Source organism: Dama dama, chromosome 18 (genome assembly GCF_033118175.1).
Source record: "Dama dama isolate Ldn47 chromosome 18, ASM3311817v1, whole genome shotgun sequence".
In the NCBI taxonomy this organism is placed as follows: Eukaryota; Metazoa; Chordata; class Mammalia; order Artiodactyla; family Cervidae; genus Dama; species Dama dama.
Window position 1 is genome coordinate 23,599,805 of NC_083698.1, and position 27,887 is coordinate 23,627,691.

At 38.9% G+C, this 27,887-nt stretch overlaps 1 protein-coding gene across 1 annotated transcript in view; it reads left to right on the forward strand.

Annotated features, from left to right (window-relative positions):
- The first annotated feature begins 2,550 nt into the window (after window positions 1–2,550).
- The window catches only part of LRRC72 (leucine rich repeat containing 72), a 50,637-nt gene continuing 25,300 nt past the window's right edge, over window positions 2,551–27,887 (forward strand). Inside the window, exons 1-3 of the mRNA XM_061165018.1 lie at window positions 2,551–2,643; window positions 8,199–8,272; window positions 13,492–13,561. Coding sequence (XP_061021001.1) covers window positions 2,551–2,643; window positions 8,199–8,272; window positions 13,492–13,561 — 237 coding nt within the window. The remainder of the gene's footprint in view (window positions 2,644–8,198; window positions 8,273–13,491; window positions 13,562–27,887) is intronic.

Genomic DNA, 27,887 nt, shown 5'->3' on the forward strand with positions numbered 1-27,887 from the left:
ACAGGTATGTAAAGATGAAGTGGAAATGGCTGCATCAAGTGATAGCATTCTGGGCATGGACCTTGGAGGTCAGTGAAGGGGTACTTTTGGAGATAGATTCAGAAATGATGTTTATTCAAAGTCTGGAGGCAACAGGCATTAGCCAGGGAGAAGAGGGCAAAGAAGACAGCTTTTAACTTCCCAGGGGGTTCCGTGGTAAAGAATGGCATCATATATCATAAAAAGGTATACATAAAAGAATGCGATTTGATAGTAACTGATGTATTACTTCTTCTATGGTCATTGTATACAGTAGTAATGGGTGGTAATTATTCAAGACAAATTAGGAAGAGAATTTTTTTAAAAATTATGTAGATTTTATGATGGCCATTACATGCATAATTTTTTTCTTACACACTTTTTACTAGCAAATTATTCTTGAGAAACAATTGCATGTCAACATCTCAATGAGAACTTTTTATTTGGTGAACAATACATTCTACCTGTCTGGGAGAATGTAATTAAATAATGGATTTTTTGAAGTAAACTTTCAGCTTCTTCATTTTACTGTTGAAGAAACAGAGGTTCAGAGCCATTAAGTGACTAGAAGGTGGCCAACAGATAGTTAATTTCAGAACTGAGACTAAACTCCACATGCCCTGACTTGGAACACAAGGATTTTTTTCTTATCCAAATCCACATACATGATATGATAGAGCTTTCAAACCGGGATATGCTTAGCCCTGTAGGCAATGGCAGCATGCCAGGGAGGCAAAGCCACAGGATAAACACAGGGTGTCTTGCTTCAATGTAAATATTACTCAAAGATTTGAGGGGAGTTAGGGGGAGTCACTTTATTTTTATATTGAAACAAAATTGATTATAAAGGAGAATGTACATTTTACATGAATTTTTTAAATTTCAGGCTGGATTCCTCAGGTTATAATCCCATCAAATGGAGGTAAAAGTTCTCTCTGTTCACTTGGCTAGGGGTACCTCTTCTGCAGACCACCAGTGTGTGAAGACATCTAGGAAGAATCAAGAAGTGCCTTCACTAATCCCCACCTTTCACATTTCATTTTAAACTTGCATTATTTTAGTCCTTGCAATCAATTAAACGGTAAATTTTTCTTGAAGAGGGAACATATAAAGACCTCTTAATAGATGAGTCTCTGAGTTCCTTTCCTAAGAACAGAGCTCTCTGTTTAAAATTTATTTTCTCCTCTGAATCAGTGTAAAGTGATGAGATTTCAGAATAAAATATTTAAATATGATTTTAGTAGAAATTAACTGGTTAGTAGTTTACTTCTTTAAGATGCTCTCTAAAAGTAAATAGCCTGTGGTTATAAAACTCACATTTGTCTAATGTACAAAGTTGACCTAGGAGTATGCATCTCCATTTTTCTATGTAGCATATTAATAAATGATATCTGGAAAGCTGTCATACATATTAACAGCAAAGATGGGAGACAAGATGCTAGTAAATTATTTTATAGCTTTTCTCAGTGGACCATTTCTTTCATCTGATTTTTATTCCTGGGTTAGAAACTATTTAAACAATGGTTCTCAGATGGTTACTTTCCCCATGGTTCCTAGAAGAACTTTTATCCACCCACCCCAAAAGGCTCAAGTACTTATAAAAATTATTTATACTCAAATATTTATAAAAAGTTCTAGAAAGAATGTGTTTTGACTCCTTCGCTGAGACCTTTTTTAATGTTCTATTCCAATACCAACACTTTTTAATGCAAGTAGCTTGATCCGTTTCAAAAAATTACATTTAATTCTTAGATCTCAAGTTCAAATTTGGTGCCAAGAAACCAACCTATTCAATTGAATCAATTGTTATTAAATTCATTGTGTTATGTCCTGGCCAAAAAAAAAAAAAAACCTCCAGCCTCCAAAAGTTTCCCAAGCTAGAGGAGAACCAAATTCATATAAATAAAATCATAAGGTTTTCAAGATTGGATGAGATTGGCCAAATAGTGGCTCAGCTTAACAAAAGAAATCTTAATGCAATATTTCTTTTCAGAAAATAAAAATTAATGCAAAACACACATGATGAACAAAAATGTCAAATTTTAAAAATAAAGACAGTCTCACTGGTACTGATTTTTTTTTCCCCTTTTGCATTAAGCTCCAGGAGGGCTCCACCAGGCCCTGCCTCACTCCTACCCTTCGCAGGTGCTGTGGTTTCACACACATCTACTTTTCAGAAACCTAAATTTTCTAATATTCAGATCTCAATAGAGTTATTATTACTGGATGACTTCAGTGGGGCCCTCTGATACACTCGTGGTCTCTGGTCTCTACCCGATCGCCATCCCTCCTGCATCCGCGGTATGCAGCACCCCGCGTAGGAGAAACGCTGGAGACGTAGGTCCGACGCAGCGGCTGTTGCAGGGCCACAAGGGCAAACGTCACAGAAGTCCGGATTTGGCTCCACATCTTCCCTACTTCGGATTGGCTTTTAGTCCACAGGGTGGTGGTAACTCTTGGTAACCGCCGGAACAGTCAGCCGCGGGCCAGGCTGGGTCGACCACAGGTGCTGCTGAATGCCCCGGTGTCCTGATGGCCAGGGACCCCAGTCATCTGCCGCGTGCCTGCCGACACCCAGCAATCCAAGCGAAGGCCGCAGAAGCTGCCCTGGAAATCAGCCGTATGGTAAGCATCTCCCTCTTCCTCAGACCGTGGAGCGTTTCGGGGGATCCTGACAGAGCTCCAGTCCGCTGGAGGCCACCCCGGGGTCCGGGGCGAAGGGATAACGCAATCACAGTCCCCAGCCAGACCTTCCACTGGGGCTAGAAGCCTGTCATCTCCTGACTGGGGTTTGAGGACTGCCCCGATCCACACTAATTGATTTACACTGACCCTTTCCCATTTAATATCTCATGCATATATAATTATGGCAGTTTATAGAGACTAACAGGACTTCCCAGGTGGCGTTAGTGGTAAAGAACCCTCCTGCCAATGCAGGAGAGGGGAGAGGTAAAAGACACAGTTCGATCCCTGAGTCAGGTAGATCCCCTGGAAAAGGGAATGGCAACCCACTCCAGTGTTGTTGCCTGGAGAATCCCATGGACAGAGGAGCCTGGAGGGCTACAGTTTACAGAATGCAGGAAAAGTCAGACAGGACTGAAGCAACTGAGGATGCCTGCTGGCACACAGATTAACAACACCATAAATTTGAAATCTTGACCCTCCTATATATATACATATATATATATGTACATGTATATATATATATATATATATATATATGTATGTATATATATACACACACACATGTAGAGCCCTCAAATGTTTCCCTAAAGTGCAGATTGACACACTGGGGAGGAAAAGTTCTTTGAGGGACAATACAAGCGGAGTTGAGGACAGTTTAAATAATGACTAAAAGAATCCTTGATTGGGGAATGAAAAAAAGTCACAATTGCGTTGTGCCATTTAGGACCTAACAAGGTGCTCTCGAGTTCTCACGCTTGTCTAGAAAGGCTTGGAGCTATGATAATTAGTCAAGGCTGAACGTTCTGTAATGAAATGGAAACTTCACACTAAATCCTAACTTGTGACGCATGTGTATTGCATGAAGGTATAGGAATGAATCATTATAGTAGATAAATCATCAAAGTGAGGATATTTTCTTCCATAGATCTTAATAAAGTCTTCATTCTTCTAGGATGTAGTAGTCCCACAATTTTCAAACATTTTATTCTATTTTATCTAGATCCCAAGGTATCTGCAGTGGAAGTAGCTGCTTTTTTTCTTCTCTATGCTAGAACGATCTACATCCAAGTTTTGTGTTGGGTTGTTTTTATTTTCCTGTTTCATCAATCAGTTAATTTGAAAGCTAACATTTTTCCCCTTATCAGATTCCTGAAATTGTTCTGCAAATTGAATACCTTTTCTGTGTGATATTCTCTACCATGCTACACAATATTGCAGATTCAAGTTCTACCTTCTTGAAACCCGCCCTCTCTGTTCCCACTGTCTTTTTGCTTCTCTCCATAACTTTATAACAATCCCTCATGTATCTTCTTACACAGCTTGGCTCTCTACTCCTCCTTCCAAATGTAGACACTTCAGGATGGTCTTCCCTGGGTCCCACTTTCTCCTCTGTGCTGGCTGACGAACAGGCTGGACATACCTATCCTGACACTCTGGTGAGATTCGCTCTCCCACTTGCAACTTTCTGGTGGTCGCCTTGACCTCTTCCACCATTGCCTCAGGTTCACCCTTTGTCCACTGCATGCATCTTTCCTCCCAGTCACCTTTCTCATCATCGTGTCATCACATCATCATCATCACCGGTGGCTTCCCTTGCCCTTATTCTCTGCCTCCGGTTACCTGCCAGTTCTCATCAGTTCTCTCTGTAGCTCACATGTCATCCCTGTTCCCTGCTCATTCTCACTTGCTTCTGTCCCTGGGGCAGGCTTATCAGATCTTGACTTGATTTTCCAGAGGCAACCTTGCTTCCTGTCTGCAGTTCTATCTGCACCCTAGGCCATGAGATATGGCATGCTTTGTCACATCTTTTTTCCTGTTTAAAAATCCTATAATATTTCTCTGCAAACTTCCCAGAGTTGAGTCCATTGATTAATTACCCAGTCGTTATTAAGTCCATCCTTTTACAGCCCAACAAAGCAAGGGCACCAAAAGAGAAGGAGGAAAAATGATTTTAAAATAACTTGATATTGGATATTATTTAAAAGCATTGATATAGTTGTCATGGGAAAAATCAGAACTTTATTAGACTTCCTTACACTGATTTTACCATGCTGTTAGTGTATATGTTTCATTTATATATATACAAAATTAAATTTAATTTTAGGTTACATAAAATATGTGATTTTAAGTTAGAATTCTTAAGACCCATTAAAGTTTTCTTTGAGCAGTAGGTACATACTTCTGAGCCTAAATTTCAAAGTGAGCACAAGTATATGACCCCAATTCACCTTTTAAAATGGATCCCTCACAGTTGCTTGCTGTTATTCCTTTTCCCTGCAGCCAAAGACTGTACCAGCCTAATGCCTTGTACGTTCTTCCCCTGCTTTCCCTCCTTTGTGTACTTACTTCCCTGTAACTAAAACACCCATCCATCAAAATCTTTGTCTAAATTCTCCTCATCATTCAGACTGAGCCCACTTGTCAGTCTTGCCCTAAAATCCTCTTAAAGTTCCCAGGGTTCACAGTACTTTCTTATTCCTCTGAATTCACTAGAGTGGTATTTTTCTTCTCTCATAGCGCTTAACATTCGCAACCTTCTTTTGCAACATTGTTTATCCTTCCTTCTCTTATTCAAAGTTTACTTATAGGGAATAGACATAGTACCTGATTCATTGCTACATTTACTAGCTAGCCATAGACTAAACTAGTCACAGCCTGAACCACAGTAGTTTGTGGTTCAATAAATAGCTGAATGACCTGTTTGGACAAACTTCGGTAGAAATGTTCATGTAAAAGTATGCTGCTGCGTACAGCTATTGTTAAAAATAGTATGGCAGTTCCTCAAAAGGTTAAACATACAATTATCATGTTATCCAGAAATTCCACTTCTGACTATTAATATATACTCAAATGAAGTGCAAACAGGGTTTCAGATATTTGTACACCCATATTCATAGCAGCATTATTCGCAAAAGCCAAAAAGTGGAAGCAATCCAAGTGTTACTGATAGCTAAATGAAAAAACCAAATGTGGCATACACATACAATGGAATATTATTCAGCCTTAAAAGGAAGGAAGTCTTGACATACACTACAACTAGATGATTCTTGAAGACATTATGCTAAGTGAAATAAGCCAGTCACAAAAAGACAAATGCTGCATGCTTCCATTTATATGAGGTACTTAGAGTAGACAAATTTATGGAGACTGACAGTAGAAGGGTAAGTGTCAGAAACAGAGGAGAGAGGGAAAGAAATGAAGAGGTAGTGGGTTCAGAATTTCATCTGAGAAAGATGAAAAACTGAAAACGAATGGTGGTGATGGCTGCACCGCAATGTGAATGCACTTATTACCACAAAAATGTGCAGTTAAAGTAGTAAATTCGACATTATGTATATTTTACCACAATTTAAAAAAAAAACAAAACAGTTCAGGGAAAGAATTCTTGTGTCTCTTTAGATGAAAGGAATATGCTGCCAGTGAAGTTGTTTGTTGATTGGGAACTGGAACTGTTCCACCACGGGTTCACTGAAACTTGAAACCTCTTGGTGCATTTTCGAGTTCTCTGGCATTATGACACCTTCTTGTTACCAGATTCATATGAAAGTTTTGCTTGGAAGGAAGTATGCCATGATAAAGAGCTGGGTAAATGAATAATTAATTACATCAGTGATTTACATATTGTGAGTTTCCATTTCCCTTTTTCATCTTTTTCTTTTCAAAATTTAAGTCCTGAAATATTCATTCCATGGGTAAAATGTTCAGAATGTATATTAATTTCTGATTACTAAATTAATATTTGTATATCACAAAATATTCAAACATTATTGAAAAGGGAATTTGCTAAAAAGTGACAGTCCCTTGTAATCTCAAGTAATAACTTGTTAATGGTTTGGAGTGTGTGCATTTTGTGTGCATATAAATGTCGTTAGTAACAAAACTTGTTACATATATAAATATTATACTGCCAATGGCATTTTTACTTAAAATTATATTTTGGATATTTTTTTAGGTCTAGACATCTATCTCTCTTTGTTTTTAAGCTACTACATATGTCCTACTGTGAAGTTGCATCTTAATATAACCCCTATTCCAATTAATTGGGCATATTTCACAACTACAGACAATGTATGTATGAGATGAGCAATGATATTCACATTTTGCTTGTGTGTGTATGTACTGATGTATTTCTGAGTGTTAGATGTGAAACTGTGAGATTAAGTTAGAAGCCATCTTGTAATTTTAATAGATAGCTGCAAAATTTTAATTATACTTTGACTAAGCTTTAACATTCAAAACACTTTGGCAAAATTGAGATTGACTGTGTATAGTACAAGCTGATGGTTTCAATGTTTAAATTAAAATACCCAGATGTGGATGTCTAATGGGGTTTTTTCAAACTCCAGATTCAGCTCATTTATCATGGTCACAAAATACCCTAATGGAAATGCCTACACCTGAACCAATAAATTCTCCAAGCCCCAAGATCCAACTTGTGTAACAGGGTCACAAAGAAAGTTTGGGGTATAAATTAGCAGCTGTTCTCCATCCCTGGGATATCTGTCTTCCTCACCTCTAGATACTTGTTCATCCCATTAAATCTAGCTTTTTAATGTCCCCTACTAAATAACAAAACCAGTGTCAAAAAATCCATAAATCCCTTACTGACATTAAAACCTCACCACCCACAACAAATTCAGGCTGAAATTTCTGAAATTTGGTGATTGCTTTGACCCTGATAATTACAGTGTTTGTCAGATTCCAGAAGTGCAATGATTATACTCTCCACTTCTGCTGTGTCTTATTAGCATTACTCCTTCATTGACAAATTATAGATGGTCTTTAATTTTTCCATATCATCTTAGGCCACGTGACCTATAAATGTCATTTTGTAATTTAGTAAAAATTTAAGAAGAAAAAGCAAAGCAGTTAAATAACTGTTGTTGGATATGTATTTTCAAACAAAAAACCTATGGGAATAAAAACTGCTTCTTCTCCACCAAAAATTCCCATGGTCCAAGTATATTAGTAACTCTTGAAACATGAAGACACTATTTCTTTGCAGAGGAAAAAAAATAACATTCATACACTCATTCATTCATTTGTCTGACATTTATTGAGAACTTATAGGGTACATTATACTCTTCTCCTTCCATCTCCAACCTTGACACTGTCTTCTGTGAAAATGGAAAACCTACCAAATATCAGTCCTTCATGCTTAAAGAAATATTTACAGATATTTAAAGACCAAATTATTCTTCCTCATGGAGAATAAAAAGCTTGTTTTTGGTATATAAGTACACACGCACATTTTTTTTCCTCTTGATTAAAATTTATTTACACATCTGTGCTTAGGATTAAGGATAATGAAATTCAACCACAAAAATGATTAAGTAATGTTGAATTGTAGTGTTGGAATTTATCAGTTTAGAGTAGTTGCCTCCATATTCACCTTTCTTTTGATCTTTTTGTAGACATTATTGTTATTGACTGCAAATGTCTCAGTATTTCTGCTCAGTGGAATGTGGCTTGACAGATTAATTATATGTTACCAGGCAATTGAAGAGCAGCTAAAGATATGTGGCCACAAGAGGGATGCTGATGTCTTTGAGCTGTTTCTTTCTCAAAAGTAAGTGTACTTTATGTAAGAAAGAGAAGAGCATCATGTTATGTTGCATAGATTCAAATGTTCTCTTCCATTGTTTTCCCCTTGTGTGGCCTGGCAAGTAGCCCATGTTTGTTGGCATTCACAGTCTCTATTGGAGAGGCAGGATCCTGAAATGGATACAAACAAAGATTATGGAGTCAGGCTGAGTTTGAATCCCAGTTCTCTCTCTTCCAACTGGATGATCCTGTGCATGTCATAAACCTATTAGGGTGGTCAGTTTAGCCAATATAAGTATAGAATACCAGTGACATGTGCATTTCAGAGAAACAAATGAATATAATTTTTTTAGTATAAATATGTCCCACATCACATTGGGACATTTGTTGTTTCTCTGAAATGCACAATTAACTGTGGATCCTGTATTTTATCTGGCAAACCTATTGCCTACATATAACAGTACTACCTGCTTCACAGGGCCATTGTGAAGATTCAGTGAGTTAATTGAGAGTAGGGAAGGGTCTGGTACTCAGTAAACAATCAGCATTAGTGCAGTTAGTATTACTACTGTGACTAAAGGATAACGACTCATTATACCACTGTACTAAAATAATAGCCCCGATTATGCTATAACCACTAGCCAATAACCTTCATACTAATTTTACTGGTACGTGGGAGAACGTCTCCCTTATGTGACAATTTCCTTTGATTCCACTCTGACTTCTCAACGTGGCAGGCAGCAAAGTGAGTCCTTCTTCTTCAGAGCAAGTCACGGGGCCTGGGGTAGAGTCCAGGTGGAAGGCGGAGTCTGTGCTCGGCTGGATGCTGAGAGCACAGGTTTTACTAGTGCTCCAGTGATGCCTATGTAGCTACACTGGGCATTTTCATAACAGTGATCGTATTCCTAACTTTTCTTTCTCCTCTTTCATACCTTTAGATCTCTGTGAATTCCAGGTATTATTTTAAAAGAGACTTAGCATATTTCTACTTGTACTTAATATTCAGAACTTAGCTACTTTTTAAAGAAAACATCCTACTTTATCAATGAAGTTAATCACTTTTTCTCTGGTGATTTGAGGAAATCTTTTGTTAATAAACATATTTATTTTGTTAAATATTAAATATGTTTTAGTTCATTAGTGCCATGAATAATAGTTATCTTTGTAATGACCCTGAATCTCTTCGTAGTAAGAGACTAAATAGCTAACAAATTTAAGATTTTAAAAAATAAACTTTTTAGAATGGAGCAGATATGGTAGGCAATTCTGACAAACTTAAGGTCATGCTTTGATCCTCTCTATAGACCAGTCTGTCTTACAGTAACAATAAATATTTTTTTGTCTTCAAAAGATTGCATCTCTAAACCTTTCATGATTTTAACAACTGTACACTATTGATCATTAGGATAAGTAGATAACAATAGGAAAAGCTTTGAAACACTAGAAAAATGGAAATATTGATTTTATGACAGTGGATAATTAGTGGTCTTCTCAATTCAAGGATAATACATTTTGTGTCCTAAGAATACTAAGTTATCATATAATACATCTAGGTACAAAAAATGTTTCACAGTCCAGATGCCAATAAACTGGGTAAATTAGGTTATTTGCCTAAGTCTTTGTTGCCCGTGGAAGATGGAAAGGATCATATCACTGTTTCCTTGAGAAATCATGGAGAACACATCCTGTAACAACGGGGCCGATGTATCATTGTCAGCATGAGTCATTGTCATCATTAGTAGAGTTTCTATCGTCTTCCGCTGGCCTCACCTTAAAATGTAATAGCCTGTTATTAATTTAGGACAAATTCATATGCAAAATAAACCTTTTCTGACTTAAGTTAAATTCTCCTCAAAAGTGAGCCGTTTTATTATATTACCTATAGCAGAGTGTCAGTACAACTATTATGAGAAAATTAATTTGACAGTGATGTGACGCAGTTGATATTTTATAGCATTAATATATGAAAATAACTTTTCTGGGAATCCTTGTAGAAACACTCTAAATGGGGCTTGAGTTTCTCTGCTACCACGTGATGGCGGCTTTATTTTTCACAGGAAAAAAAAAAATGGAGCTGACGTATCATCATTGTTGTCCAGTGCCATAAGTGTGTCAGTGTACAAATGTGCCATCCCAGAAATTAGCTACACATCTTCAGTGAAAGAGGAGAATGCATTATGTATGCAAATATATTACAGGTTGCTTTGAAGGAACCCAGAATATTTTGTTGTGTCAGGGAAGTGCTTGAAGACTAATGGTACCTGTCGAAAGGACAAGGTGGTCCATTTGAAAAGCCTTCTGTTTGGGATAACCTGAGAAAAATTAAAAAAATGATAAAAGTTTAAGAAAAAACTCTTCAAATCTGAGAAGGGTGGAGATGAGAAGGAATGAGAGAAAGAAAGGGGAGAAGCAGATCTTTTTTTTACCAAGTACCAGCTAATAAATGTAAAAAGAATGAGAGGATTAGAAAAATTACCATTTCATAATCCCAAATGTACTGATTCAGGTCAATATTATTAATCAAAACTAAAGCCATTGAATAAATAGTTATTGAGAACCACCAATCTGTTCTCTGCAGTTATTGAGAACCACCAATCTGTTCTCTTGGCAGTTACCAGAGGGGAGGGGGATTTGGGGGTGGGGCATGAAATAGGTGAAAATGATCAAGAGATACAAACTTTCAGTTGTAAAATAAGTAAGTGTTGGGGATGGAATGTATGAGAATACAGTCAATAATATTGTATTTAACTTTGTATGGTTTCAGCAACTGGATTTCATCTGGTGATCATTTTGCAGTATGTCCAATGTCAAACCACTCAGAATTTTGCCCCAGATATTGCTTTTCAATGATAAAATTTGTAGATACTTTCACAATGAAGAAAACTGGAAAATACAGCCTTAACCAAATCACTGAACTTCACCAACAGGGTGAACAGGTGGCTCAGTGGTAAAGAATCTGCCTGCCAGTGCAGGAGACATAAGAGATCCCTGGGTCAGGAAGATCCCCAGGAGGTGGGCATGGCAGCCCATTCCAGTGTTCTTGCCTGGAGACTCCCATGGAGAGAGGAGCCTATAGGGCTACAGTCCATGGGGTTGCAAAGTGTTGAACACAACTTAGTGACTAAGCATACACACACAACCTTCACAAAGAGTGGGACAAAGTGGCATCATTTTGCCTCCTGATGTGATGTAGTAATTACCACTGTTGTAACTAAAAATTGATCTACCTTAAATTTAATCATGAAGAAGCAATCAGACCTATCAAGAATATGAGAAATTCTATCAGACAACTGTCTTGGACTCTTCAGAAAGTAAATGTTGAAGGCAATAAAGGAGAGAAGGTGACTATTTTTAATTTAGGAAGACTAATGGATTATACAGAATATATCATGCGAACTGCTGTGCTGAATGAACCACAGGCTGGAATCAAGATTGCTGGGAGAAATATCAACAACTTCAGATATGCAGATGGTACCACTCTAATGGCAGAAAGTGAAGAGGAACTAAAGATCCTCTTATGAGGGTGAAAGAGAAGAGTGAAATATCTGGCTTAAAACTCAGCATTCTAAAAAACTAAGATCATGACATCTGGTGCCATCACTTCATGGCAAATAGATGGGGGAAAAGTGGAAAGAGTGACAGATTTTCTTTTCTTGGCCTCCAAAATCACCGCAGATGGTGACTGTAGCCATGAAATTAAAAGACGTTTGCTCCGTGGGAAAAAAGTTATGACCAAGTTAGACAGCATATTAAAAAGCAAGAGATCGCATTGCCAAAAAAGATCTGTATAGTGAAAGCTATAGTTTTTCCAATAGTCATGTATGGATGTGAGAGTTGGATGATAAAGAAGGCTGAGTGTCAAAGAATTGATGCCTTCATATTGTGAGACTCTTGAGAGTCCCTTGGACTGCCCTGAATATTCATTGGAAGGAGATCAAACCAGTCAATGCTAAAGGAAATCAATCCTGAATATTCATTGGAAGGACTGATACTGAAGCTGAAGCTCCAATCCTTTGGCCATCTGATGGGAAGAACTGACTCATTGGAAAAGACCCTGATGCTGGGAAAAATTGAAGGCAGGAGGAGAAGGGGGCGGCAGATAATTGGATGGCATCACCAACTCAATGGCCATGAATCTGAGCAAACTCTGGGAGACAGTGAAGGACAGGGAAGCCTGGCATGCTGCAGTCCATGGGGTCACAAAGAGTCGGACACGACTTAGCAACTAAACAACAAACAACAATGGGCTATACCAAATGAAAATGGGTTATACCAATGCATCAGTGTTGATGCAGTTCTGGGTTTAAACAAGCAAAAAATCTATAAAAGAAATGTAGGGACAACAGGAACAATTTGAATATGAATAGCAGTGTGTTAGATAATATTGCTGAATTCAATTTTAATTTTCTTAGGTTTGATATTGGTATGGTGGTTAAGCAGGAGAATGTCCTTATTTGAGGGATGCGTGTGCTGAAGTATTTATGAATCAAAGCCCTGGAGTCATGTCTGCAACTTATTTTCAAATAATTCACCAAGAAACTTATTAACTAGCTAATAGGTAAATTGTGTATACAGATAAGAGAGTGAACATAAATGTGGCAAAATATTAAAAATTATGGACTTCCGTGGGAATTATGGAGAAGTCCATAATTCCCATGGACAGAGAAGCCTGGTGGGCTACGGTCCATGAGGTCACAAGAGTTGAACATGACTGAAGTGACTTAGCATACACATGTACTATAAACAACAATGGGAGAATAAAACCCTTCACTCACTCTCTGCCTCCTTGGGTCCTGCAGTTTCCATGTCTTAAATCCAGTTTGGCCAAGATCTGGACAACCTCGAACTAAAGACCGTGTAGGCAGTGTTGAAGCAGGAGCCAATGCGGTTTCCCACACTGACCTTAAGTCTGGTGTCTTCTGCGCTTACTTTTGTTCCTCTGGCCTCTCCTCAGTGAAGTCTTTTAAAATGAAGGTCCCAATAAATTCAGTCATAATGAGGTATAAATTCTAATAATGTGATAAATTTCTCTCCTTTTAGTATTTGCTTTAACTAACAAAAATCTTAACCCAAGAATGAAGTCTTAAAAGTGGAATGTAGGAAATTAGCCTGTATAAATATGCCAATAATTTTGAAAGGACAGAAAGAGGCCTTTTCAATTCTCCCCAAATCATACTATATAAGCAACTTTAGACATGAATAAATTAATTGTTGCTAACACTCACTTTCTCTTTTCCTTTCTAGGGAGCTGACAGAGGTCATTGATCTTTCTAGGTTTAAAAAATTAAAATACTTATGGCTACATCATAACAAGGTAGTATGATATTTGATCTTTACATGGCTCTATGATTAAACTACAATCTTAATTTCATGTTTTTAATAGAACTGATCATTAAAAGTATTAATATTTTATACTCCTAATTTTAATATAGGTAAGAAACTATATGTATATACAAAGTGGTATAGCGCTAGTGGTAGAGAATCTGCCTGCCAACGCTGAAGACTTAAGAAACGTGGGTTTGATCCCTGGGTTGGGAAGATCCCCTGGAGGAGGGCATGGCTACCACTCCAGTGCTCTTGGCTAGGGAATCCTCATGGGCAGAGGAGCCTGGCGGGCTACAGTCCACAGGGTCGCAAACAGCCAGAAACAATTGAGGAGACTTTGCACACAGGCATACTGAATAGGTCGATTTGCGAGACATTGTCAGATGAGAGTTTTACTTTTTCCTCCCATATTCTTTCAAAACTGTTCAGTGTAAGCTGCTGCTTCCCAGTTCCCTGGAAGAAAACCTGTGCAGTCCCATGACTTTTTTTTCTCTCTTTTTTGTAGTTCAGGAACTTTCAGTCTATTTTAAGCCACAGTCATAGTCTCAGTTCAGAAATGAGAATGTGGAGATCAATATGTTAATTCATAAACGAGACATCCCCCATCTCTCCTCTCTTATTCAGCTAGGGCTGACTGCAGATGGCCATCTGCCTTCTTCATTAGCAAGGGGATGTGGTTGCTTGTTTTCTTGCCTTGCACCTCTGCCCCAGCCTTCTCAAGTGAGTATGGAATGAAGAAGTGTGGAGGCAGTGGAAAGGCCAAGGAAAAGCAAAGTTCTTATTCAGTTTGCACCCACTGGTTTATTGTTTTCTCCCATTTCTCAGAGTTTATTGTTTTCTCCCATTCGGTTATTCCAAAGCCCCCTCTGCTAGGTTTCTCCAACTCTGATTCCTCTTTGCTGGCCACTCCAGATCTCCCCTAACCTTGTATCCCAGTCGTTCTTACATCTGAGCATCTCCTCGCCTTGGCAGACTGCCCTTTGGGGCAGGATCCTTTGTAAAGTGATCAACATTTCTCCAAAGGTCCTGCATGCATTCCCCAGAACTCACACACATTGTCCTGCCATGTGAGGGACTGATTACCTCCCAAGCTGATCTGGCTTCTTCAGGAAGTGCCAGGCACTGAACCACCATGTCACCAGCTGCCAGGAATGCTCATCAAGGTCACTGAGTGTGGCCCTTGAAGCTGCTCTTAGAGGTCAGGGTGAGTTGGCAGAGACTTCCCACTGCCTCCTCTGGAGTGGGGCCTGACTGGACTTCCAAGCTCTCTTCAAAGAGCGGGAGTGAACTAAAATTCAAGCCAAAACAATCACTATAGTTAGCTAGTCAGTCTTTCTCAACTTTCTGAAGTTTGACTTTCCAACAGCTTGTATCTTGTTCATTATAAATTGATGATCCAGTCCTAGCATTCTAAATTTAAACTTTCAAACACCAGCTGATTAAAAAATAATGATTTGAGTTTTCAGTAGTAGTCTGCTTGTCAAGCAATAGTCCAGATTCACAGCACCGAATCTTTAGGCAGTCATGTTTATGGAAGTATTTCAATATTACATTGCAATTTGTCTGTTTTTTTAACCAACTAAGTGGAAAATGGAAAAAAAATTTCTATTAGTATTAAGTGCCAGGATAAGTTGCATAAGCTTGAAATAATTTCTAGGAGAACAAGCACAAATACCTTCAAGGCCCAGGCAGCTAACAAGTGAAATGGAAAGTGCAAAAACTACTCAAGGGCATACAAGTTCAAAACTTTTAAACACTCTGCCAAAAATTATCCTGGGTCACAGTATGTGACCTCCAATTAGAAAAAGATGGAACTCATCAAGCATGGCAAAAGTGACTAATCATTGTTTTTCATGTGTGTTCCTTGTGGTGTTCAGTGTTCAGCTTTGAAGGAAAGAACATGTACAAATGTTGGCACTGTGTCTAAGGGGAGAGGTGTGATTAGGGATTTTTAATATTTTTTTGGCTCTCTTATAGTGGACACCATCCCACCTTCAGGCAGTCACTGAATTTTCATATAGTTGACGGTACAGATGCATTATATACATAGGAAAGGATTACACACACTGTCAACTATTGTACTTTGGTTTTGAAGAGGGATTGGTGGAGAAAGGGTACAACAAAAGGGCTAAATTCTCTTCTATGTTTGGTTGTTTATGTTTAACAAACTATATTCTTTCCCAAATAGCCATCACTTAACTTTGTTCTTTAAAAATAGATTTATTCACATGGTTAGACGGCATCATCACCAAGTCAATGGGCATGAAATTGAGCAAACTGGGAGATACTGAAGGACAGGGAAGCCTGGAGTGCTGCAGTCCATGGGGTCACAAAGAGTAAGACATGACTTAGCAACTGAACAACAATTCCATATAATCCTGAAAAGATATCATATTCAAATAAATTTTAAGTGGTCATGAGATGAGTGAATAAGCCAATGTGAATTTTTGTGTTGATCAGTAGTTGACTGGTTGCTAAGTTGTATTCACACTCCATAAAAAATTAAAGTCTTATTCAGCATCTAAAACTCTAATGGGCATGTTAGCTATGATAGTACTTCATCAAAATTCCTATAGAAAAATGTGATTATTAGTTTTCTTTACAACCTAGATTACTCTGGGTGAACTACTATCAGTAAGTTACTATGCCAGTATAGAAATGATATGGAGAATCTTGGTGAAAAACATCAACATTGACAAATGAACATAAATATTTAGAATTGTAATGTCTTGCTAACAGTGGTTTGAATCTGTGACCAGCATTGTTCTTACATTATTGTAGAACATAAATAAATGTTCTTAGATTTATTTCCTACCCTCTGTTTAGGAACAACTAAGGCACAAGATAGTAAAATTAAATGAACACATCTGTTTTGTTTATTCATTTATTCAATCAACAATTTCGTGGAGGCAAATGTACTGATCATTTTATTGGTTGTCTATTCATTATCCATTATTTTCCTTTACCTCTATAGCAGAATCTGAGTTTGTGTTTTAGTACACACTTGTTGTTACTCAGGTAGGTGGTCCCATTCCCACTTCCAAAGGGTGGAGCCTAAACTGTTTAAACCAGTCAGGATAACCCCATCCTCCTTGTGAGTGGCTAGTCAATGAATGGGCTCAGAATCCAATTGTTGCAATAGAGACATTGAAGGTAGCTCCTGGGAGACTTCTGTGAAAGGTTTCCTTATTCCTCAAAGAGCACTGGAAGAGAGGTCCACTGTTTCCTCTGGACATTTTCTGGCCTGGCTTATAAGCCAGAAACCATCCTTCCAACTGATGGGTGTATCCAACCAGAGCTGTATCCAGCTCTGAGAAAAGCAGAGCTCAGAGAATCATTGAGATTTGAGGCTCTTACAACCTCTGGACTGCTACATATGTGAGATAATGAGTATTTTAATTTATGGGCCAGTTTGAGTTGAGCTTGACTTCCCTGGTGGCTCAGACGGTAAAGCGTCTGCCTACAATGCGGGAGACCCGGTTTCAAACCCTGGGTTGGGAAGATCTCCTGGAGAAGCAAATGGCAACCCACTCCAGTACTCTTGCTTGGAAAATCGCATGGACGGAGGAGCCTGGTAGGCCACAGTCCATGAGTTCGCGAGGAGTCGAACACAACTAAGCAGTTTCACTTTCTTGAGTTGAGCTTAGAGATTACTTATAGTCAAAAGCATCCTATCTAATATGGTTTATTCTGTACTTGTTTTAGGCTACTGATAAAATATAACAATGAATATGATGGTACCTGCTCTAGAGATAGAATTAGGGAGTGGCTATACTCCTGGTGATGGCATCACCGACTCAATGGGCATGAGTTTGAGTAAACTCTGGGAGTTGGTGATGGACAGGGAGGCCTGGCGTGCTGTGATTCATGGGGTTGCAAAGAGTCGGACACAACTGAGCGACTGAACTGAACTGAACTGAACTGATATTCCTGGTGAGGGCATTGTGGTTGCAAACTACCTGGAATGGAATGAGAGAAAGCAGTGGTTTGGGGAGACAATGAATGAGTGTGGGGTTTGGTGTCTTTGGAGCCGAACATGCTCAAAGGGTGCACACTTCTCCCCATTATTATGCAATGAGTGATAAAACTGGAGCGTCTAGTCTGACCCTGAACCAACAAATTAAATAGGTACAAGTTGTTTCTAAGGATTTGCAATGCCCCACCTCTGCTAGGTTTGTTAAAGCTATCCTGCTTCCTCCATTATGCTCTCCAAGGGCTAGCTTTCTCCTCGTATTGTGTAGATATTCACTAGTTCCGCAGCAACTCTTTCTGAGTCATCTTTCTCTCACCTCCACTGATGTAATTAGTGAGAGGCAGCTGCTCTTAGGTGTATACAAACTGAAGCCTTCAAAACACTCTTGTTTCATCTTCCAGTGAGCCTGACTGAGGGAATTTTAGGTCACAGTTCATCTTTTCTAGCTTTCCTAAGAATCTGGGTCTGCTCGGATGAGTGGTCTAAGTGATTTGCATGTTATACTACAGTTTCAGATGGTCTGTATACATTTGATCTATTTGTGTTTTGGCTCATGTCCTCAAAAGCTTTTTTTTTAAACAGATGTTTAATAATGAGTGTATAATAGTGCTATAATGTGAGTGTCTTTCTATTTCTGGAAGATCTATCAATACTTGGGTATATTCTATTTATCACAGATTACAGTAATCATTTGATGAGAAACCTGTGTATAATGCCTCACCAAGGAACCAGCCAAAATACAATCTGAGTTTCCACCACATAGCAAAAACTGAATAGTTGACAACTCTTACAAAGTAAATTTAAATGAAAATGCATCTTCTGACAAAGTCATACTTCACCATCTAAAAAGTAATGAAAATATTTACAACAACATTTTCCACACTAAAATAAGCAAAATCACTTCAAGAAAGAGTGAGCTCATTCTTCTGTGCCATAAAGATATGTTATTTTTCCCTATCTGCCAGACAGGCAGCACATATTGCAAATTTGGTAAAGGGCACATGTGTGTGTATTTTAGGAAGGTATATTGATGTACAAAACTAGCAAGTCACAATTTGAAAAGTCAAATAATTATTTGTAATGTACAGTTTTAAATATTTGTAAAGAACTCTTTGAGCGGCAACACTTTTTTTTCAGGTAGTTTTCACAACATGCTTTGCCTCATGAAAGTTTAGTTGGTTCCTTTAATCAGGTTTAGTATAAATGAATAAATTCATTTCATTTGTACATGCCATACTTTGTTCCAAAAAACTATTTAGAGCATCATAAACCCTGTGGTAGATCGTATGAGAAATTAATGAATAAAATGAACTAGCATACATTCCTTTGGGCTCTTATGTGTTTCTGTTATCTCAGTGTAATATTAATTCTCTCTCTTATGTCAACTCTGTTGAAAGAATTATATTTTACCAAATATTTAAAACTTCCTCAAAAAAGTAACCTAAATAAGATTTCACTGCGTGGTTGTGAAATTGATATACACTATGTATCTAGTTGCTTCCCAGGTGGCTCAGTGGTAAAGAATCCGCCTGCCAGTGCAGAAGATGGGTTCTATACCTAGGCTGGGAAGATCCCCTGGAGAAGGAAATGGCAGCCCCACTCCAGTATTCTTGCCTGAAGAATCCCATGGACAGAAGAGCCTGGCAGGCCATAGTCCATGGGATCACAAAAGAGTCAGACACCGCTAGCAACTACACAACGTATCTAGTTACGATCCAAAAAATGTAACCTGTTTGGGGGGCGGGGGGGGGGGGGGAATGTATATGAAAATATCAAGAACAGGGAATAAAGAGGGAAAAACATGAAAATGAAGATCTATTTGCATTGTACAAAGACAGTTATTTCTCAGTGTTTTTAAAGTGTAGATTTTATTTTCAAGTATCATATACATTTTAAACTGATCCAAATGAATGCATCATGTTCACTCATTGGACAGGAACACCATATGTATGAACTTATAAATCCTAAAAGTATACTGAAATTTTTCTTTTTTTCCTCCTATATAATTCAGTGTATATTATTAAAATTGTTCCCAACTAATACTTAAGAATTTCATGTAAATGTAGGGACTATTGTAATTATAATATCAAACATGCAGTAATATACCCCTTTAAATAACACATAATTATAGACTTTTTCAGAATTGTATCATGTCATTTAATCTCTGGTCTAGGGGTCTTGAAAGCCCCAAGGCTTTTCAACTCTGATACTACTGACCTTCTGAACTGGATCATTCTTGGTTGTGGGGGTGGTATTGTGCATTTGGGGATATTTAGCAGCATCCCTGGCCTCTACACACTATATATCAGATTTCTTCCCAGAAGCAACAACTAAAATTGTTTCTAGGCACTGTCAAATGCTCCCTGGGGTACAAAATTGCTCCTCACTGAGAATCCCTCAAAGACAGTAAACAGAGTGATCTGTGGAAATCTAAGTCAAAACATGTTACTCTTCTACTCAAAATCTCTAATAGTTACCTATTATTTTCAGCTGAGTTCTTTCAGTAGCCTAAAGGCTCTGCACATGTAGGCTACCAGCTTATCTCTCTGACCTTAATACCTCTTCTCTCCCTAACTCACTGACCCAACAACACCCTATTATCTCTGGACTTATATACACTGGCAAGTCGTCAAGTGCTTCTGCATAGATATTCTCATGGCCCACTCCCTTTTCCTCATCAAGAATTTGTTCAGATATTACCTGCTCTGTGAGGTCTTCCTGACCAGCCCATTTGAAATACAACATTATCTCCCTGTTGGCACCCCTAATTTCCATGCTTTATTTTTTTCCCATAGCATTTATCAACTGATTCCATAATACACAATTTATTTATTGTAAGTATTATTTGTTTTCTCTTTCCCTGCTAGGAAAAGAGACAGGGGTTTTGTCTTTTTTTCATAGCTATACGACTGAATTTAACACAGGGCTGGCACACAGTAGCTGCTCCACGAGTATTTGTTGAATGGAAAAATGTGTACATAAAAATTCTAATATTTTCTTATAAATATAATATTTCCATTTTGTCAGTGAATCAGGAAAGTCATGTAATGGATCATAAATTATAAGTTTGGGGACGGTAATGATAATAATTTACTTAATATGATACTTTTTTGTTCCTTTAAAAATAGTTTTTAGGTTTTGTTTCTTCAGTTTCTGGTTGTTGTTTTTTTTCAAGCATCATAGCTAGGTCTGCCAAGTTGAGCTTTTACTTTGCAAAGTTGCTAGTTAAGGGAAACAGAAGTTCACTTAACAGAAGCATGCTTTAGCTGAGTTAAGCAGGAAAGTAATATATTGAAATGATACTGGGTGAATATTAGGTAGTTTAGGAACCAAGTGTAGAAAATTCTTGGGCTCAAAGAAGCCACGGCCAAAGCCATATCACAGAAGCGGCTTCCACGCGCACTGTTGACTTGCCAATCAGCCAGAGAAGCCCCCACCTGTGCTGCTATTTTCCTGTCCCCATTCCTGCTACCACCATCTCCACTGCTGTCTCCTTCTCTGCCACCACCAGATTTAACACAAAACTGTCTCTGCCTCTTTGCATTACTTGTTGCTGATTTTTTAAATTTTTCTTGGAGTATAGTTGCTTTACAGTGTTGTGTTAGTTTCCACTGTACAGCAAAGTGAGTCAGCTCTACAGATGCACAGACCCCCTCTCTTTTGGCTTTCCTCCCCATTGAGGTCACCCCCGGGCACTGAGCAGGGTCCCTGTGTTACGCAGTGGGTTCTCATCAGCTACCTATGTTATACACAGTAGTGTGTATGTTAGTCCCAATCTCCCGACTCACCCCACCCGCTTCTCTCCCCCTCCCCGCTCGGTGTCCATACATGTGTCCTCTACATCTGTGTCTCAATTTCTCTTTGCAAATAAGATCATCTGTACCATTTTTTTTTTAGATTCCACATATAGGCACTAACAGGTGAAATTTGTTTTCTTCTTCCTGACTGACTTTACTTGTCTCTAGGTCCATTCACATCTCTACAGATGACCCTGTTTCTTTCTTTTTATGGCTGAGTAATATTCCATTGTACCACGTCTTGATGCACCCCTCTGTTGATGGACATTTAGGTTGCTTCCATGTCCTGGCTATCGTGACTAGTGCTGCAGTGAACGCTGGGGTGCATGTGACTTCTGGAATTATGATTTCCTCTGGGTGGCATTACTAGTTCTTGATTTGAAGTTCAGAGGGGATGTGTCGGATTGCATCCTAGCCTAGTCATGTGTCCACACATTACCTGCCAGGAAATCTAGAAAACCAAGTATTTTGCCTAATGAGGAGTAAGTCCTAATACCTACCAAGGCTCATTAGATAAAGAATTCCTTGAATTGTGGGGAGGATGATTCAGTGCTGGGAAGCTAAAAAATAATGACTAGTGTGTCCTATATTTAATAAGATAATGTTTAGAAAGAAGAAAATCCAAAGAATAATACCAATAGCTACATAATAATTCCTGGCAGAGTCTGGAACTCTGGATACTGAACAGGGAGCTCAGGTATAGTTATAATCCTGTCACTAATAAGCTGATAATATTTAGCAAATATTTGTCTAGAGCTCTGATTCCTCTTACGTGATATGCATGCATGCTAAGTTGGCTCAGTCGTCTCTGACTCTTTGCGACGCTATGGACTGTAAGCTTACCAGGGTCCTTGAGATTACCAGGGTCCCAGGCAAGAATACTGGGACCATGGGTTTTCCATGGGGTTGCCATGCCCTCCTCCAGGGGATCTTCCCAACTCAGGGACTGAACCCACATCTCTTACATCTCCTGCATTGGCAGGTGAGTTCTTTACCACCAGCGCCACCTGGGAAGCCCCCTTATATAATATATGGGATATTTATTCCTCATAACTAAGGGGTGTCATGATGAAGAAATTTGATGGCATATGTGAAGTACTGAACAAAGCACATACAGTAAGCATGGAATGAATATTAAGGACCTACTCTTTGTTTAAAAAAATGTTTTTAACAGAGCTATATGTATCCCTATTATAATAGTTTAAAGAATTAGCTAATTCTATACATTAGCAACATTTCTGCACACTCTGCCTTCATTTGTTAGCCCCCAAAGTTAGCAACAACTTTCAGTTTTTTAAGTAATCTTTGGTTGTTTAGCTGCGTATCTCAAAGTCACATGCTGGTATTGCTGCCACTTGATTTTTCCGCTTTAGACAATAGCTGTTGAGTTTCCACAAAAATGAGGATTTAATGCTTTGTCCTTCCTGCCTCCACTTCCATACTTTCCATACACAGGCATACTTTCCATTTCCCATTCTCCTAATGTGGCAGTATTGTGATTTTGGTTAAATCAATATTCACTGGCTATGTTATTATGACAACCCATGCTCTTCAGAGCTAAGCCATGTGTTAAACTCTAGCTATTTTCCCTTTATTGGATTTCCTCTACTTCCCTGGATTTTATTTTCCTTTGATTTGTTAAGTAGTTTTTTGTTCTGGGTTGAATTGTTTCCCTGCCCCAAAATTTATATGTTGAAGTTCTAGACCCCCACTGTCTCAGAATGGGACTGTATTTGGATATAGGGCCTTTATGAAAGTGAAAGTCACACAGTCATGTCCGATTCTGCAATCCCATGGACTGTAGCCCACCAGGCTCCTCTGTCCATGGAATTCTCCAGGCGAGAGTACTGGAGTGGGTTGCCATTTCTTTCTCCAGGGGATCTTCCTGACCCAGGGATTGAACCCTGGTCTCCTATGTTGCAGGCAGATTCTTTTTTTTTTTTTTTGTGCAGGCAGATTCTTAACCAATTGAGCTACTAGGGAAGCTACTAGGACCTTTATAGAGGTAATGAAGTTAAGACGGGGACATTAGGGTGGGCCCTAATCCAGTGTGACTGGTGTCATCATAGAAGAGGAGATTAGGATACAGAGGGAGAGAAGAGAGAGAGCAAGAGTGAGAGTGAAAATAGGAGGGAGGAGGGAGAGGGTGAAGGGGAAGAGAGGGAGAAAGAGATGAGGAGGAGGAGAGAAAGAGAGAGAGAGAAAGAATAGACATGTGTGCATACAGATAGAAAGTCACGTGAAGGTATCAGAAGGTGGCCATGTACAAGTCAAGCAGAGAGGCCTCAAAATGTAACCAGTCTTGCCAGCACCTTGATCTTGGACTTCTAGCCTCCAGAGCTATGAGGAAATAAATTTCTGTTAAGACACCCAGTCTGTGGTATTTGTTTTGCAACCCAAACAAGTGAATATACTTTTTACTAGTTACTATTACCTATTCCACCCAAACTGTCTCCCAGCTTACCGAATCTATTCAATGAATCATTCAGTAGCTTTTATTTCTTGAAGAAGTATGCCCAGAACCTTCTGACGTGCTCCAATCTGGACTTCCTGCCCTGCATACCTCTGTGCACAATTTTAATCACCCTTCGTAGCCATTCCAGGGCCTCCCTTTGCCCCCTCTTGTTTCTTGTATTATGCGTCTTACGTTTTTCTGAACTGCCTTCTCCAGTGGCTTTTCCAGAGAAAGTGTTCCGTGTGGTAATTTTTTTTTTAAGATTGTGTATGCCTGCGATTGTGTATATTCAGTGTTCGTATTTGGACAAATATTTTGGCTCATTGGGTTGGTAGAATTCTAGGTTAGAGATAAGGCATCACTCCACTGTTTTGTAGTTTTCAGTGTAGCTTTTGAGGAGTCTGAAGCCATTCTGAGTTCTGATTCCTGATCCTTGAATATGATGTGTGTGCACATGTGAGCACATGTGTTCTGTTTGGAGGACAGTGTTCTGACATTTTACAGTGATGTTCTTTGGTGCATGTCTGTTTTCAACCATTGTGGTGAGCTTGGGGAAATTACAGTCGAGAAACTCATATCTTTCCATTTGGGGAATTTTTCTTGGAGTGTATTGTTGATTTCTTTCTCTTTTATGTTCACCATTCTCTTTCTGGAACTCCTACACAAATGTTGAACTACTGAACTGGCTCTCTAATTTTCTTTTATTTTCTCTATTTTCTATTTTTTTGGTCAGGTTGCTCTACTTTCTGAGAATTTCTTCAACATTCTCTTCCAACTCTGTTATTACATTTTAGACTACATTCATGATTTTAATTTTCAAGGACTCTTTTACCCCCTCTAAATGTTATTATTCTATTATCTTTATATATAACAGGATTAAACTATAAAGACCTGGCTGCCCACATTCTGAGAGCCAAGCTGGGTAAAGAGGGCTGGGAACCCTCAACATATACTGTGCCTACATTCCCTTAATCTTTCAGTTTTCAGTGGGAACCTCTGTCTTTACATCTGTCTAGTGGCTACTTGGCTAGGAACTCTTGTCTTTTATTCCACCCAGGGAATGAATCTCTAGTCTTTTGAGGTGGTAGGGGAGAGGTCCAGTTGCCATGTGGTTATACTGGGAACATTACTGAGAAATAGAATTTCTCTGCTCAGTTAATCCTCTCCTCTTTACCCTCAGGTCCAGTCTTTGATCCTTTTTAGAATTTTGTGGTATAAATACAAGGTTGTTTTCTGGTTTAGAATTTGACTTTCTTATATCTATTAATTCTATTACCCCTAGATCATATACTTTCCAAAACCATATTGCTATGGTCTAATTTTCTGTTCTCCCTCTCTTTATGAATATACATTTTTTGAAACAATTATTTTATTGTCATTTTAGATAAATATTTGGCTGGAAAAAATTAAATTTGTGTTTATAATATAAACTTTTAACCAGAAGTCATTTTCCTCACCAGCAATCATGTGCATAATTCTTAAGTTTCCTTCCAAGTCTGTGATCTTGTTTTATAACAATAGAAATTTTTTGAAGACACTCTATATTGATGGCATTATTCAGATTTAGTGAACATAGTCCCTAAAACTGATTTTACCAGCTGTATTCTAGGGAGCTATTATGGAACATAATTCGAGAGACACTCAGAAATCTTCTCAGAGCACAATACCTATTCACACTGACCTAAAAGTCAGCAATTAGAGAGTCATCGATCACAATCCTCTAATTTAAAAGAAATAGCAGGGCTTCCCTGATGACTCAGCAGTAAAGAATCTGCCTGCAATGCAGGAGACATGGGTTTGATCCCTGGGTCAGGAAGATCCCCTGGAGAAGGAAATGGCAACCCACTCCAGTATTCTTGCCTGGAGAATCCCATGGACAGAGGAGCCTGGTGGGCTACAGTCCATGGTGTTACAAAAGATTCAGACACGACTTTGTGACTAACAGGAGCAGCAGCAACTACTGGCAGACAGTGTTCTAAGTGAAATAGTGAACAAAATAATTTAAAAGGAACGCCTTTGGGATGGCTATCTTAAGCCTTATCAACAATATAGCAGTTTACCTCTACCAAGCTGCAGAAATGGGACTCTAGAGCATGTTGAAATGGCTTGAAGTGGGGTGTTCAGGAGTAAGAGGATGCCAGGAAAAAGAAATGCTGAAAAGCAACATGGAGGAAACCAAGAGCAAGTGCATTTACTTGCATATTACTTTGCTTCACACCAATGTTGAGTGATTCTTTTTAGTATGGACTGGACTGTGAAGAAAGCTGAGCCCTGAAACTCTTCACATGAGGTGGCCAAAGTATTGAAGTTTCAGCCTCAGCATCAGTCCTTCCAATGAACACCTAGGACTTATCTCCTTCAGGATGGACTGGTTGGATCTCCTTGCAGGCCAAGGGACTCTCACGCGTCTTCTCCAACACCAGAGTTCAAAAGCATCAATTCTTCGGGGCTCAGCTTTCTTCACAGTCCAACTCTCACATCCATACATGACCACTGGAAAAACCATAGCCTTGACTAGACGGACCTTTGTTGGCAAAGTGATGTCTCTGCTTTTTAATATGCTATCTAGGTTGGTCATAACTTTCCTTCCAAGGAGTAAGCATCTTTTAATTTCATGGCTGCAATCACCATCTGCAGGGATTTTGGAGTCCAAGAAAATAAAGTCAGCCACTGTTTCCACTGTTTCCCCATCTATTTGACATTAAGTGATGGAACCAGATGCCATGATTTTTTTCTGAATGTTGAGCTTTAAGCCAACTTTTTCGCTCTCCTCTTTCACTTTCATCAAGAGGCTTTTTAGTTCCTCTTCACTTTCTGCCATAAGGGTGGTGTCATCTGCATATCTGAGGTTATTGACATTTCTCCCGGCAATCTTGATTCCAGCTTGTGTTTCTTCCAGCCCAGCATTTCTCATGATGTACTCTATGTATAAGTTAAATAAGCAGGGTGACAATATACAGCCTTGGCGTACTCCTTTTCCTATTTGGAACCAGTCTGTTGGTCCATGCCCAGTTCTAACTTGCTTCCTGACCTGCATACAGGTTTCTCAAGAGGCAGGTCAGGTGGTCTGGTATTCCCATGTCCTTCAGAATTTTCCACAGTTTATTGTGATCCACACAGTCAAAGGCTTTGGCATAGTCAATAAAGCAGAAATAGATGTTTCTCTGGAACTCTCTTGCTTTTTCAATGATCCAGCGGATGTTGGCAATTTGATCTCTGGTTCCTCTGCCTTTTCTAAAACCAGCTTGAACATCTGGAAGTTCGTGGTTCACGTATTGCTGAAGCCTGGCTTGGAGAATTTTGAGTATTACTTTGCTAGCATGGGAGATGAGTGCAATAGTGCGGTAGTTTGAGCACTCTTTGGCATTGCCTTTCTTTGGGATTGGAATGAAAACTGACCCTTTCCAGTCCTGTGGCCACTGCTGAGTTTTCCAAATTTGCTGGCATATTTAGTGTAGCACTTTCACAGCATCATCTTTCAGGATATGAAATAACTCAACTGAAATTCCATCACCTCTACTAGCTTTGTTCATAGTTATGCTTTCTAAGGCCCACCTGACTTCACATTCCAGGATGTCTGGCTCTAGGTGAGTGATCACACCATCATGATTATCTGGGTCGTGAAGATCTTTTTTGTACAGTTCTTCTGTGTATTCTTGCCACTTCTTCTGCTTCCGTTAGATCCATACCATTTCTGTCCTTTATCGAGCCCATCTTTGCAGGAAATGTTCCCTTGGTATCTCTAATTTTCTTGAAGAGATCTCTAGTCTTTCCCATTCTATTGTTTTCCTCTATTTCCTTGCATTGATCACTGAGGAAGGCTTTCTTATCTCTCCTGGCTATTCTTTGGAACTCTGCATTCAAATGGAAATATCTTTCCTTTTCTCCTTTGCTTTTCACTTCTCTTCTTTTCACAGCTATTTGTAAGGCCTCCTCAGACAACCATTTTGCCTTTTTGCATTTCTTTTCCATGGGGATGGTCTTGATCCCTGTCTCCTATACAATGTCACGAACCTCCGTCCATAGTTCATCAGGCACTCTGTCTATCAGATCTAGTCCCTTAAATCTATTTCTCACTTCCACTGCATAG